The sequence below is a fragment of the Salmo salar genome, chromosome 17, assembly GCF_965601325.2.
Source record: "Salmo salar chromosome 17, fSalSal1, whole genome shotgun sequence".
Lineage (NCBI taxonomy): Eukaryota > Metazoa > Chordata > Actinopteri > Salmoniformes > Salmonidae > Salmo > Salmo salar.
Genome location: NC_138307.1, coordinates 20300724 through 20316541, shown reverse-complemented (window position 1 = coordinate 20316541; position 15818 = coordinate 20300724). Strand labels below are relative to the sequence as shown.

General features: G+C 43.4%; 1 protein-coding gene across 1 annotated transcript in view; it reads left to right on the top strand.

The window, feature by feature from the left end:
- The window catches only part of LOC106575645 (filamin A-interacting protein 1-like), an 81800-nt gene that overhangs the window by 24577 nt on the left and 41405 nt on the right, over window positions 1-15818 (top strand). Inside the window, exons 2-4 of the mRNA XM_014152260.3 lie at window positions 11534-11864; window positions 13280-13453; window positions 13893-14071. Of these exons, the coding sequence (XP_014007735.2) occupies window positions 11544-11864; window positions 13280-13453; window positions 13893-14071 (674 nt within the window). The 5' untranslated portion in view covers window positions 11534-11543. The remainder of the gene's footprint in view (window positions 1-11533; window positions 11865-13279; window positions 13454-13892; window positions 14072-15818) is intronic.

The following is a 15818-nucleotide window of genomic DNA, read 5'->3' as shown; positions in this document are numbered from 1 at the left end:
AACTGTACTGTATCACTAGGTTACTCCTCGGCTGCTAACTGTACTGTATCACTAGGTTACTCCTCGGCTGCTAACTGTACTGTATCACTAGGTTACGTGTCGGCTGCTAACTGTACTGTATCACTAGGTTACGTCGTCGGCTGCTAACTGTACTGTATCACTAGGTTACGTCCTCGGCTGCTAACTGTACTGTATCACTAGGTTACTCCTCGGCTGCTAACTGTACTGTATCACTAGGTTACTCCTCGGCTGCTAACTGTACTGTATCACTAGGTTACTCCTCGGCTGCTAACTGTACTGTATCACTAGGTTACGTCCTCGGCTGCTAACTGTACTGTATCACTAGGTTACTCCTCGGCTGCTAACTGTACTGTATCACTAGGTTACTCCTCGGCTGCTAACTGTACTGTATCACTAGGTTACTCCTCGGCTGCTAACTGTACTGTATCACTAGGTTACTCCTCGGCTGCTAACTGTACTGTATCACTAGGTTACTCCTCGGCTGCTAACTGTACTGTATCACTAGGTTACTCCTCGGCTGCTAACTGTACTGTATCACTAAGTTACACATCGGCTGCTAACTGTACTGTATCACTAGGTTACTCCTCGGCTGCTAACTGTACTGTATCACTAGGTTACGTGCTCGGCTGCTAACTGTACTGTATCACTAGGTTACTCCTCAGCTGCTAACTGTACTGTATCACTAGGTTACTCCTCGGCTGCTAACTGTACTGTATCACTAGGTTACGTGTCGGCTGCTAACTGTACTGTATCACTAGGTTACTCCTCGGCTGCTAACTTTACTGTATCACTAGGTTACGTGCTCGGCTGCTAACTGTACTGTATCACTAGGTTACTCCTCGGCTGCTAACTGTACTGTATCACTAGGTTACTCCTCAGCTGCTAACTGTACTGTATCACTAGGTTACTCCTCGGCTGCTAACTGTACTGTATCACTAGGTTACTCCTCGGCTGCTAACTGTACTGTATCACTAGGTTACGCGTCGGCTGCTAACTGTACTGTATCACTAGGTTACTCCTCGGCTGCTAACTTTACTGTATCACTAGGTTACTCCTCGGCTGCTAACTGTACTGTATCACTAGGTTACTCCTCGGCTGCTAACTGTACTGTATCACTAGGTTACGTGCCTCGGCTGCTAACTGTACTGTATCACTAGGTTACTCCTCAGGCTGCTAACTGTACTGTATCACTAGGTTACTCCTCAGGCTGCTAACTGTACTGTATCACTAGGTTACTCCTCGGCTGCTAACTGTACTGTATCACTAGGTTACTCCTCGGCTGCTAACTGTACTGTATCACTAGGTTACTCCTCGGCTGCTAACTGTACTGTATCACTAGGTTACTCCTCGGCTGCTAACTTTACTGTATCACTAGGTTACTCCTCGGCTGCTAACTGTACTGTATCACTAGGTTACTCCTCGGCTGCTAACTGTACTGTATCACTAGGTTACTCCTCGGCTGCTAACTGTACTGTATCACTAGGTTACTCCTCGGCTGCTAACTGTACTGTATCACTAGGTTACTCCTCGGCTGCTAACTGTACTGTATCACTAGGTTACGCCTCGGCTGCTAACTGTACTGTATCACTAGGTTACTCCTTGGCTGCTAACTGTACTGTATCACTAGGTTACGTGTCGGCTGCTAACTGTACTGTATCACTAGGTTACGTGTCGGCTGCTAACTGTACTGTATCACTAGGCTACTCCTCGGCTGCTAACTTAACTGTATCACTAGGTTACTCCTCGGCTGCTAACTTTACTGTATCACTAGGTTACTCCTCGGCTGCTAACTGTACTGTATCACTAGGTTACGTCGTCGGCTGCTAACTGTACTGTATCACTAGGTTACGTCCTCGGCTGCTAACTGTACTGTATCACTAGGTTACTCCTCGGCTGCTAACTGTACTGTATCACTAGGTTACGTGCCTCGGCTGCTAACTGTACTGTATCACTAGGTTACTCCTCGGCTGCTAACTGTACTGTATCACTAGGTTACTCCTCGGCTGCTAACTGTACTGTATCACTAGGTTACTCCTCGGCTGCTAACTGTACTGTATCACTAGGTTACTCCTCGGCTGCTAACTGTACTGTATCACTAGGTTACGTCGTCGGCTGCTAACTGTACTGTATCACTAGGTTACTCCTCGGCTGCTAACTGTACTGTATCACTAGGTTACTCCTCAGCTGCTAACTGTACTGTATCACTAGGTTACTCCTCAGCTGCTAACTTTACTGTATTACTAGGTTAATCCTCGGCTGCTAACTTTACTGTATTGCTACGTTACACATCGGCTGCTAACTGTACTGTATCACTAGGTTATGTGTTGGCTGCTAACTGTACTGTATCGCTACGTTACACATCGGCTGCTAACTGTACTGTATCACACTACGAGAACACAACATACACACACCGGTGTCTGTGTCTGTGTTTCTCTGTGTCAGTGCATAGGTCAAGTCAGAGAGGATAGGCAGGGATGAATCTCCCATTGTCTCATTGTGATAAACAACAATACAATGTGAAGCAGAGAATACTAACAGTCTTTACAAACTGAGGACGGGAATCTGTTACCTCTGGCATTTAGACTGGAGGGAAACATCCAGTACCAAATAAGAGATAGCTCTCGTAAATCATTGCACAAAATGTCATCTACGATTACATAGTTGAACAACTGACGTGAATGATCATTTATCCACCCCTGCCTGTATTCATGCTTCTTACACAATGCTCTGAGACTGAAAGAAAGGGAGAGGAGAAGAGTAATCTGATCTGGTTTTACATCGCAGTGACTTTCTAGTGCTCTCTCTTTCCTAGACTTAGAGTACATTGTGTTGTAGCATACCATACTGTCTGTCCTATTCTGTGACCTCTAGTTCATGTTCATGTCTCCTGAGAGAAATGCTATAGCCTACACTATGGAAATGGAACATTGGAATGTGCAATTAAAGCGTACAAATGCAAGTGCTGAAATGGCGTGATAAAAGTGATGTAACTCTGTGTGTTGGATGTATCATAGTGTCCATCAGCTGACACCCCTAGATCAGGGCTGTCAAACTCATTCCATGGAGGGCCTAGTGTCTGCAGGTTTTTGGTTTTCCCTTTCAATTAAGACCTAGACAACCAGGTGAGGGGAGTTCCTTACTAAATAGTAACCTTCATTCATCAATCAAGTACAAGGGAGGAACGAAAACACACAGACACCCGGTCCTCTGTGGAATGAGTTAGACAACTGTGTTTTAGAGATTTCAGGATGAGTTGACTGTGGTGTGTTATCTAAACAGAGGGATTAGAGACTAGCCTATATTTTTATTTATTTATTTATTTATTTCACCTTTATTTAACCAGGTAGGCAAGTTGAGAACAAGTTCTCATTTACAATTGCGACCTGGCCAAGATAAAGCAAAGCAGTTCGACAACATACAAAAACACAGAGTTACACATGGAGTAAAACAACATACAATCAATGATGCAGTAGAAAAAAGAAAAAAAAGACTATATACAATGTGAGCAAATGATGTGAGATAAGGGAGGTAAAGGCAAAAAAAGCCATGGTGGCAAAGTAAATAAAGTATAGCAAGAAAATCACTGGAATGGTAGATTTGTAGTTTGAAAAAAGTTCAAAGTTAAAATATAAATAATATGGTGCAAAGGAGCAAAATAAATAAAATAAATAAATACAGTAGGGGAAGAGGTAGTAGTTTGGGCTAAATTATAGATGGGCTATGTACAGGTGCAGTGATCTGTGAGCTGCTCTGACAGCTGGTGCTTAAAGCTAGTGAGGGAGTTAAGTGTTTCCAGTTTCAGAGATTTTTGTAGTTCGTTCCAGTCATTGGCAGCAGAGAACTGGAAGGAGAGACGACCAAAGGAGGAGTTGGCTTTAGGGGTGACCAGAGAGATATACCTGCTGGAGCGCGTGCTACGTGCTATATGACCAGATATCTAAACAGAGGGATTAGAGACTAGCCTATATGACCAGATATCTAAAGAGAGGGATTAGACACTAGCCTATATGACCAGATATCTAAACAGAGGGATTAGAGACTAGCCTATATGACCAGATATCTAAACAGAGGGATTAGAGACTAGCCTATATGACCAGATATCTAAACAGAGGGATTAGAGACTAGCCTATATGACCAGATATCTAAACAGAGGGATTAGAGACTAGCCTATATGACCAGATATCTAAACAGAGGGATTAGAGACTAGCCTATATGACCAGATATCTAAACAGAGGGATTAGAGACTAGCCTATGTGACCAGATATCTAAACAGAGGGATCAGAGACTAGCCTATGTGACCAGATATCTAAACAGAGGGATTAGAGACTAGCCTATATGACCAGATATCTAAACAGAGGGATTAGAGACTAGCCTATATGACCAGATATCTAAACAGAGGGATTAGAGACTAGCCTATATGACCAGATATCTAAACAGAGGGATTAGAGACTAGCCTATGTGACCAGATATCTAAACAGAGGGATTAGAGACTAGCCTATGTGACCAGATATCTAAACAGAGGGATTAGAGACTAGCCTATATGACCAGATATCTAAACAGAGGGATTAGAGGGTAGCCTATAGCTAGATATCTAAACAGAGGGATTAGAGGGTAACCTATAGCAATGCATATCTAAACAGAGGGATTAGAGACTAGCCTATATGACCAGATATCTAAACAGGAGGATTAGAGGGTAACCTATAGCAATGCATATCTAAACAGAGGGATTAGAGGGTAGCCTATAGCACCAGATATATAAAAAGAGGGATTAGAAGGTAACCTATAGCTCCAGATATCTAAACAGAGGGATTAGAGGGTAATCTATAGCACCAGATATATAAAAAGAGGGATTAGAAGGTAACCTATAGCTCCAGATATCTAAACAGAGGGATTAGAGGGTAACCTATAGCACCAGATATATAAACAGAGAGATGAGAGGGTAGCCTATAGCTAGATATCTAAACAGAGGGATTAGAGGGTAACCAATAGCTCCAAATATCTAAACAGAGGCATTAGAGGGTAACCTATAGCAATGGATACCTAAACAGAGGGATTAGAGGGTAACCTATAGCTCCAGATATCTAAACAAAGGGATTAGAGTCTAGCCAATAGCTACAATGTAATTTATTTCAATAAAACACAAAATATGTTGCTGTAGATTATGATTTATGAACAAAGGTACTGTATACTAGCTGAAGTGTACATAAAACTATAATATTTATTACGTACAAACACAGCGTTTTGTGAACATGTCTCATTACCGTAACACTTTTTCAAATTCCTGTAAAATCTCCAATCAGTTTTTCAATAAAGTTTTATTCCCCCACGATGCATCATCTAGAGGAGTAGTCCTTAGTTCAGTAAATGTTTTTCACTTATATGCCTTCAGGATGAGGTTCTTATTCTCAAACAGCCCTTTGTTTATATCTTTTTTGGACTTTGAAATCTGTTGCGGTAATGAGAGTTTTGTGGAAATTGTGATAAAATACATAATGTCTGATCCAAAAAAACAAATCATTATTATGAAATAGATAAATACAGATCAAGAGGAAATCTCAGTGATCTAAGAGGAAAGTGTCTATTTGTCTGTGTGTGCACCTGGGTATGTGCATTGCATACGTGTGTGTGCATACTATGTGTGTGTGTGTTTGTATGTGTGTGCAAGGGAAAAAGAGGAGTGTGTTAAAAGCACACCTGCATCCTCACCTTTTGACCTCTCTGTTTAACAGCCTCCCCACTCCTTCATTCCCCCATCCCTCCAACCCTCCTCCCCACGCACGTAAATTGAAGTCATCACCATAACCCTATCTGTAAACCGGGACAGAAAATACTCCTTTTAAAGACCATGGACTGACTTCTGGTAATAAATAAGTTAATGGTAAATACATTGCGGTCTATGGAATGTGAAGAGTGGGCTTGAAATACAATATCAGTCTGCGTTACTCAAACAAGTGTTTCAGGTGGTGTGGGTCCATGTGGGACAGGTCCCACGGTCAGGGTCTGGAGAGCAGAGAGGTTTCATGGGAGGATGGGTTTTGTCTGCCGCCAGGACTGCTATGTGTGTCGCGTATAATCGTCAAGATTTAATCGTTACCAAGTGATATGTACAGTTGAAGTCGGAAGTTTACATACACCTTAGCCAAATATATTTAAACTCAGTTTTTCACAATTCCTGACATTTAATCCTAGTAAAAATTCCCTGTCTTAGGTCAGTTAGGATCACCACTTTATTTTAAGAATGTGAAATGTCAGAATAATAGTAGAAAGAATGATTTATTTCAGCTTTTATTTCTTTCATCACATTCCCAGTCGGTCAGAAGTTTACATACACTCAATTAGTATTTGGTAGCATTGCCCTTATATTGGTTCACTTGGGTCAAACGTTTCGGGTAGCCTTCCACAAGCGTCCCACAATAAGTTGGGTGAATTTTGGCCCATTCCTCTTGACAGAGCTGGTGTAACTGAGTCAGGTTTGTAGGCCTCCTTGTTTCCACACGCTTTTTCAGTTCTACCCACAAATGTTCTATAGGATTGAGGTCAGGTCTTTGTGATGGCCACTCCAATGCCTTGACTTTGTTGTCCTTAAGCCATTTTGCCACAACTTTGGAAGTATGCTTGGGGTCATTGTCCATTTGGAAGACCCATTTGCGACCAAGCTTTAACTTCCTGACTGATGTCTTGAGATGTTGCTTCAATATTTCCACATAATTTTCCTCCTCATGATGCCATCTATTTTGTGAAGTGCACCAGTCCCTCCTGCAGCAAAGCACCCCCACAACATGATGCTGCCACTCCCGTGCTTCACGGTTGGGATGGTGTTCTTCGGCTAGCAAGCCTCCCCCTTTTTCCTCCAAACATAACAATGGTCATTATGACCAAACAGTTCTATTTTTGTTTCATCAGACCAGAGGACATTTCTCCAAAAAGTACGATCTTTGTCCCCATGTGCAGTTGCAAACCATAGCCTGGCTTTTTTATGGCGGTTTTGGAGCAGTGGCTTCTTCCTTGCTGAGCGGCCTTTCAGGTTATGTTGATATAGGACTCGTTTTACTGTGGATATAGATACTTTTGTACCTGTTTCATCCAGCATCTTCACAAGGTCCTTTGCTGTTGTTCTGGGATTGATTTGCACTTTTCGCACCAAAGCACGTTCATCTCTAGGAGACAGAACTTGTCTCCTTCCTGAGCGGTATGACAGCTGCGTGGTCCCATACTTACGTACTATTGTTTGTACAGATGAACGTGGTACCTTCAGGCGTTTGGAAAGTGCCCCCAAGGATGAACCAGACTTGTGGTGGTAAAAAAAAAAAAACTGATGTCTTGGCTTATTTCTTTTCATTTTCCCATGATGTCAAGCAAAGAGGCACTGAGTTTGAAGGTAGGCCTTGAAATACATCCACAGGTACACCACCAATTGACTCAAATGATGTAAATTAGCCTATCAGAAGCTTCTAAAGCCATGACATCATTTTCTGGAATTTTCTTAGCTGTTTAAAGGCACAGTCAACTTAGTGTATGTAAACTTCTGACCCACTGGAATTATGAAACAGTGAATTATAAGTGAAATAATCTGTCTGTAAACAATTGTTGGAAAAATGTCTTGTGTCATGCACAAAGTAGCTGTCCTAACCGACTTGCCAAAACTATAGTTTGTTCACAAGAAATTTGTGGAGTGGTTGAAAAATGAGACTCCAACCTAAGTTTATGTAAACTTCCGACTTCATCTGTATGTAAGAGCAGACTACAGTCTGAATTACAAGCAGCAGCTCCTGTCCTGAGAGAGAGAGAGAGAGAGAGAGAGAGAGAGAGAGAGAGAGAGAGAGAGAGAGAGAGAGAACAACTATTACTTTGAGCACGTCAGAGAGAGAGAGTGAGAGGCAGGCATGGCATCAATGTAAAGGTCAGGCGCCTTTGACAAACTTTGTTTCCATTTAGTAAGATAGAGGCTGAGTCTAGTTCTGCCAGGTCTGTGACCTCATCAAGCCGAGGGCACAGTGCAGCCTTATAAACCCAACCTCAGATCCCTCACATCCACCCAACTCACAGCACTCTTTCCTAGGTCATTACTCTGGTAATAATCACATCAGGATGTCATGATACTTGTCAAACGATTTTCTACTCTATTTTAGACAAAGTTTGTGTTGAGGAATGATGACTGTTATGTTACAGATATGTTACAGGTCTTTCAGGCAAGCTTTGTGTACTGGCTATAGAGGTAGTATCTACAGTACCTACCTGTACTAGTTAGTACCGTGTGTGTGAGAAAGAGAGATGTGTGTGTGTGTGTGTGTACTGATATTACTTAAAATGCAGTAAAGTATAGGCCTATAGACATGCACAAGCATGAGTCCATGTTGCGTGCATATGGTAATGTCCTCTCTGCCAAAAGCAATAGCTAATCCTCTGCAAACAGTATGAAGTGCTGTTTATCATTACATCACCTTTTGGCTGTGATCCTGCTCCTATTGTGGACCTGTAGAAGACTGAGACAATGAGATGTGAAAGGGCCTGAGCCGGTTTGACACAATGACTGTGTTTGCTTCCCAAATGGTAACCTATTCCCTTTGCATTGCACTACTTTTGACCGGGCCTATTGGGCTCTGGTCAAAGGTAGTGCACTATGTTGTTAGTAAGGGGCCATTTGGGACTCACCCTGTGTGATGTTCAGCTGGCCAGATTAGTAGGAAAACAAATCATGATTAAATGTAATCTCTCTGGGCAGATTCACACACGTTACAAACTCTTTCATTCATAGTGTCACAGAGTATGAATGTCAAACTAGTCTGGTCAGTTTACTACATGGAGGGGGAGAAGACTGTCATGGCATTGTGCTTTTTTAGTTCAACATCTAGATTTGATTTACATTGGGTTGAGTTGTCATCTAATGTGAATTAAGTAAAACATTTCACCATATCATTGGATTTAGGTTGAAAGGTGGGTAAAAAAAATACGAAATACCCTGACGTTGATAACTTTTTGCAAATCCAATCAGTTTTCCACGTTGATTCAACGTCATTGCATAGACATTTTTGGTTGAAATGACGTGGAACCAACATTGATTCAACCAGTTTTGCCCATTGGGTTTAGTGTAGTGTATCAGTATTTCATAACAATCACCTTCCTTATAAAGTTGTAGGTGAGTTGACTTTAAAGGTACATTCTGGGGATTGGGAATCTGTTCAGTGGTCATTTCCAGGTTACAGATTGTATCGTTATGAACTCTCCCCAGGATTATACTTGACGTGAAGATGTTGTTTGCTGTTCAGAACACTATGGAGGAGGGAATGTTCTGGTAAAATAATACCACTGTAGTGCACCTCATCATCATTAGCAGTAGAAGAGGCCATGCAAGGTCTCTTACCTCATATGGTGACTAACTAATTGTGTTCTGGCAGATTCCACTTCACACCTTGGCCAAGCTGACAGGCAGCAAAACAGAATGTGCTCATCGACAAACTATGTTTGTGGTTTCGTACCTAGCGTACACAGCAACATTAAAAACCATGCTCATAGTTCATACATAGACTACATCAGCAACATTTAAAACCATGTTCATAGTTCATACATAGCGTACACATCAACATTAAAAACCATGCTCATAGTCCATACATAGACTACATCAGCAACAGTAAAAACCATGCTCATAGTTCATACATAGACTACACATCAACATTAAAAACCATGCTCATAGTTCATACATAGACTACATCAGCAGTTACATAACTGGTGTTTTTGTTTTGTGCTCTTCTGAGAAGTTCAGAGATAATTCCAAAAACATCATCATCTCAAACCTTGCTTTCATTTGGCTTGCTTGAATAACTGGTACTTTCCAGCAAAAGTCTCTCTTTGCACATTCTTGTTAGTTTTTGTTTACTTTATTGTTGGACTATGACATGATCTGGAGGGAGTGAAATGGGTGAGAGCTTCCAAAGGAAAGTAGGCTCTAAAAATAAAGTGTTACCAATGTTTCTCTGAAAGTAGTGTACAAAGCCAGTATAGATGTGCCAAAGGGAGTGATCCAGCCTAGGATTGGAACCCTAGATGTTCCCAGTGAGAGGTCTAAACAGAAGTATAGTTCTCTCACAGTATAGGTTTCCCAGCACTCCTACTTCCAACCATTACAGTCATGGAACAGGACAGCCTGTGTGACTGTCAAACCCAACACTGACCAGTAGCGTTGGCCCTCGGCAATGTTTACTCTCAAAACACACAGCTTTGTCAGGGAAGTGAGCGTACAACAGCCAGAGTTGATATGGAGACATGCCAGATGCTCCACTCCAGCCAGCTCTATTTCAGTCTCACACAAACACACACAGCACAGCAGAGAACACTGGGGCATATCTGAGCTGTCAGGACAGTCAATCAAAGAGATTGTTAGATATTATTATACACTCACTGAGCACTCTGCAATCGTCAGGTTTGGCACTTTGGCAGTACACACTTAGAAAAAAGGGTTCTTCGGCTGTCCCCATAGGAGAACCCTTTTTGGTTCCAGGTAGAACCCTTTTGGGTTCCATGTAGAACTCTCTGTGTAAATGGTTCTTCATGAAACCCAAAAGCGTTCTACCTGGAACCAAAAAGGGTTCTTCAAAGGGTTCTCCTATGGGGACAGCCAAAGACAGTGACCCGGGTTGAACTCTTTAGAGGTGTTGCGTAACCAGCTCCTTGTCGACCTGGATCCCAGCTGTGCCCTTTGTCTGTTTGAACAGCTCAAATGTTGCAAGACTAACTGTGAGTAATAGCTGCAATCCATTAGGACAAAACAGGGCCTGATTGCTTTAGTGTCTACTGTGGCACAGTTTACTCATCAACAGAACCCTGATGAAGGTTTACGGAATTACACGCTATCCTCCTGGGACTAGTGCATTGTGATGGTGTAAGCAAACACTCACTAACGGATATGGCTGCTCTCTGCTCTCGCCTGGAGCCCAGATCTCTGAGTTTAGATCTGTTCAAGCAGACTGCTGCTTGCGGCGATGACATCATCCCCGAATCATTCCGTGCCTTGCATGTGTACATATGCAGTCAAACAGCTATCCCTCTTACTCATAAACTGTCAGCCAGGCCAGGCCACTAATACAACTGGTGATGTAATGAATGATTCAAGGCGTTTTTCTTTTCATCCTCAGATCAAACACACAGAACAGAGATTGGCCTATGTTTATTCAGGATTTGTATTTACAATCACTTTTTCATCAAGGTGTACGTTTACCTTTCCCGGTACTATATAACGCAGAAAATGATAAATGACACAGTGAATGGAGCTTAAGACTATCGGGCCATTCATGGCTTCATCATTGTCATGAGTCAGTGATTTAACCAAACCACCATCTTATACAATGATACAGAGCCTGGACGACTGAGCTTCGGGGCTGAATAAAACAGATCACTCCCCTCACACAGCTCTCACCCGCCTCAACCCACCAACCCTTTACCCCACGGCTACACCCAACCCCACCCCAACCCACCTATCAATCTCCTCCCACTATGTTCCTTCCTGTTCCCCCTGCAGGTAAAAAACCATGCGTTCCCGTAGCAACAGCCTAGAGGACACAGCAAATGCCAAGCTGGCTCAGCACCAGGCACGATCGCAGCGGCGGGCCACAGAACGTGAGGAGCCCCAGGGCAGGGGTGCAGGACGGGCCAGGCACAGGGAGCCCCCCGATGACACAGGCACAAACACAGGCACTGTCCAGAGGAAGGAAAAGGAGGGCAGCGGCAGCAGTGGGAGTGGCAGTGCCAGCAGTAACAGTCGGAGGGAGAAGGCAGCAGGCGGGAAGGCCAGGGACCTCTCCCGAGACGACCTTCTGTTCCTGCTCTCCATGCTAGAAGGAGAACTGCAGGTGAGGAGAGACTGTGGGACTGGCCAGGGTTTGGATGGTTCTGGGTTGTTTGGTGAGGAGAGACTAGGAGACTGGGCAAGGGTTTGGCTGGTTCTGGGTTATCTGGTGAGGAGAGGCAGAATACTTGGCTTCTTGATAAAGTAAACCATGGGTAGTCTAGCTATAGGACAGGCTTCTTGGTAATACTGAACCATGGGTAGTCTAGCTATAGGACAGGCTTCTTGGTAATACTGAACCATGGGTAGTCTAGCTATAGGACAGGCTTCTTGGTAATACTGAACCATGGGTAGTCTAGCTATAGGACAGGCTTCTTGGTAATACTGAACCATGGGTGTCCAGCTATAGGACAGGCTTCTTGGTAATACTGAACCATGGGTAGTCTAGCTATAGGACAGGCTTCTTGATAAAGTAAACCATGGGTAGTCTAGCTATAGGACAGGCTTCTTGGTAATACTGAACCATGGGTAGTCTAGCTATAGGACAGGCTTCTTGGTAATACTGAACCATGGGTAGTCTAGCTATAGGACAGGCTTCTTGGTAATACTGAACCATGGGTAGTCTAGCTATAGGACAGGCTTCTTGGTAATACTGAACCATGGGTAGTCTAGCTTTAGGACAGGCTTCTTGGTAATACTGAACCATGGGTAGTCTAGCTATAGGACAGGCTTCTTGGTAATACTAAACCATGGGAGTCCAGCTATAGGACAGGCTTCTTGGTAATACTGAACCATGGGTAGTCTAGCTATAGGACAGGCTTCTTGGTAATACTGAACCATGGGTAGTCTAGCTATAGGACAGGCTTCTTTGTAATACTGAACCATGGGTAGTCTAGCTATAGGACAGGCTTCTTGGTAATACTGAACCATGGGTAGTCTAGCTATAGGACAGGCTTCTTGGTAATACTGAACCATGGGTAGTCTAGCTATAGGACAGGCTTCTTGGTAATACTGAACCATGGGTAGTCTAGCTATAGGACAGGCTTCTTGGTAATACTGAACCATGGGTAGTCTAGCTATAGGACAGGCTTCTTGGTAATACTGAACCATGGGTAGTCTAGCTATAGGACAGGCTTCTTGGTAATACTGAACCATGGGTAGTCTAGCTATAGGACAGGCTTCTTGGTACAGTCATACTAAACCATGGGTAGTCTAGCCATAGGACAGGCTTCTTGGTAATACTGAACCATGGGTAGTCTAGCTATAGGACAGGCTTCTTTGTAATACTGAACCATGGGTAGTCTAGCTATAGGACAGGCTGCTTTGTAATACTAAACCATGGGTAACCTAGCTTTTGGTCATACTAAACCATGGGTAGTCTTTCTTCTTGGTAATACTAAACCATGGGTAGTCTAGCTATCATGCTCATAGAACTGTGTCCTCTTCTCTCTCTCTCCCTCTCTCTCTCCCCTACCACAGGCCAGAGACGAGGTGATCACGGTATTGAAGGCTGAGAAGATTGACTTGGCCCTCTTGGAGGCCCAGTATGGGTTCGTCACCCCACAGAAGGTCCTTCAGGCCTTGCAGAGAGACACCGTCCAGAGCAAGGCTGAGACCTTCCAGGAAGACATCTACGAGAGGCCCATGGCTGAGGTAGCACAGTCTCAACATTCAATACAGCAGCTCAGTAAAGTCTGGGGTCAGTGAAGTGTAGCACCCAGATAAGACGACTTGGAAGGGTTGAAACTTCAGCTACAGTATATGGGTGGCAGGTAGCCTAGCAGTTAAGAGCGTTGGGCCAGTAACAGAAAGGTCGCTGGTTCGAATCCCCAAGCCAACTAGGTGAAAAATCTGTTGATGTGCCCGTGAGCAAGGCCCTTAACCCTAATTGCTCCTGTAAGTCACTCTAGATAAGAGTCTGCTAAAATGTATATGAAGTAGCTACTTTGTAGGTTCAAAGATCAACTTTGGGTTTTTGTCTCATGACTGGACAATCACGTTTTGAAATACATTTATACATCCGATATCACCTCACATAGAGGTGACAGGAAGTGTATTTGGAGTGGTCAGTAAACGCTCTGGTCTCTCTTAGCTGGACAAGCTGGTGGAGAAGCAGAGGGAGACCCACCGTCGCATGCTGGAGCAGCTGCTGCTAACTGAGCAGTCCCACAAGCGCGCCCTGTACAAGCTGGATGACGAGAAGAGGAACCATGGAGACTTCATGAGGAAGAGTGACGAGTTCACCAACCTGCTGGAGCAGGAACGAGAGAGGTCTGTTGGTTGATCTGTTTCTCAACTTAACAAACATATATGCGCAAAGGCAGGCACACACGCATGTATGCACATATACGCACACACACACACACACACACACACACACACACACACACACACACACACACACAAGAGCTGAGCTCGCCCCTCAGAAAGGCTCCTCAAGGTGTTGAATGAATGATCTTGAAATGAACACTTACATTCCAAAACCTTTGTGGATGATTTTTATTTGCTGTTTTCACATAGAAAATAGGGACTTTTATTTATCAAATGCTTGATAAATAATTCAATACATCAGAATCAGGTTGCCTTTGATTGGTAATCCCCTTATAAATGACGTGACTGCATTATAACCCAGGTTGTGTTGAGACATGTTATCGTAGGACGACAGAGTGATGCATGATGCCAGAAGAAACGTTACTCATTGGCTTCCAAAGCACAATAACCCAATCCTGAATAGCTGCTATAGACAGATTCATACTGATGTTTGTGTAGGCTAGATATTAGATTAATACGTGTTCTTTTAGGTTAGCTGGTATTTACCTGGAATTTAGAACGACATTATGAATAGTTACATACAGAGAAAAACTTTCTTGAAGGTTCCCAGTTTTACACATGTTTAGGTTTCATCCAGGTTTCTGCAACTCTGTGATAATTGAACTGTAATATACTCTATGTATAATATTACAGCAAATGAATGGGCATGCCAAGGAGATGTCCAAAACAAACACTACATTACACTTTATACACATTAACAGACCATCTGACAGAGTACAGAGTTCCCCTATTATAGACATTAATTGTGTCGTAACTCAAACATGACCCAGACTCATTTCGGTACTTAGAAACTCGACCATAGTGTTCAGATCGGGTGTGTTGAAGTCAAACTCGATGACTTGGCCCAAAATTAAACTGCATTTGCCGTTGTTATAAGCAACATATCTCTCTCTCTCTCTCTCTCTCTCTCTCTCTCTCTCTCTCTCTCTCTCTCTCTCTCTCTCTCTCTCTCTCTCTCTCTCTCTCTCTCTCTCTCTCTCTCTCTCTCTCTCTCTCTCTCTCTCTCTCTCAATAGTAATGTCTTTATATGGAAATGTCAGTCAGTGTGAAGTGAAGTCAGAGAGATCTGGCTTAAGTGTATCCACCCTGACAGAGAACTTTCAAGCCCTAACAGGGAGTTCACCTTCTGACTGAGGCTATGCCTTCCTGTAGAGACATCTATCATTGTAAATCTGTGTAAAACGGACTAGACTGTACCATACAGGTATAGTATGACCTCCTCCCTCTATCTCTCCCTCCATCCATCTCTCCCTCTATCCGCCCCTGCTGCCTCAGCCAGATTCATTCACACGTCCACCAAATCAATTCAGAGAGAGAGAGAGAGATTTGGCCATCAGCCCGGTCCAGAGCGAGGTGCCCTAATTATGATGACCGCATTATCAGAACCTCTCTGGGTCGGTCGGTGTGTTTGGCTTGGCGGACCGTGGCCACGGCCTGGGCCTGCAGGACTGGGCTCAGTCACGGTTCGGAGGAGCGTGTCAGGAAGTGATGGAGTGCCATGATAAATATCCCTCCTTCCAGGGTTCACATTAATTACTCTGTGAGAACAAGGTGAAAGATTTATACGGGAGAGAAAGAACACAATGGTCTAGGAGGAAAAGAGCATTAATCATACTGCATGTTCAACAAGATATCAGGTCGCCATGGTAATGACTAAAGTTTGACCATAGCTTTGTAGACTAGAGGA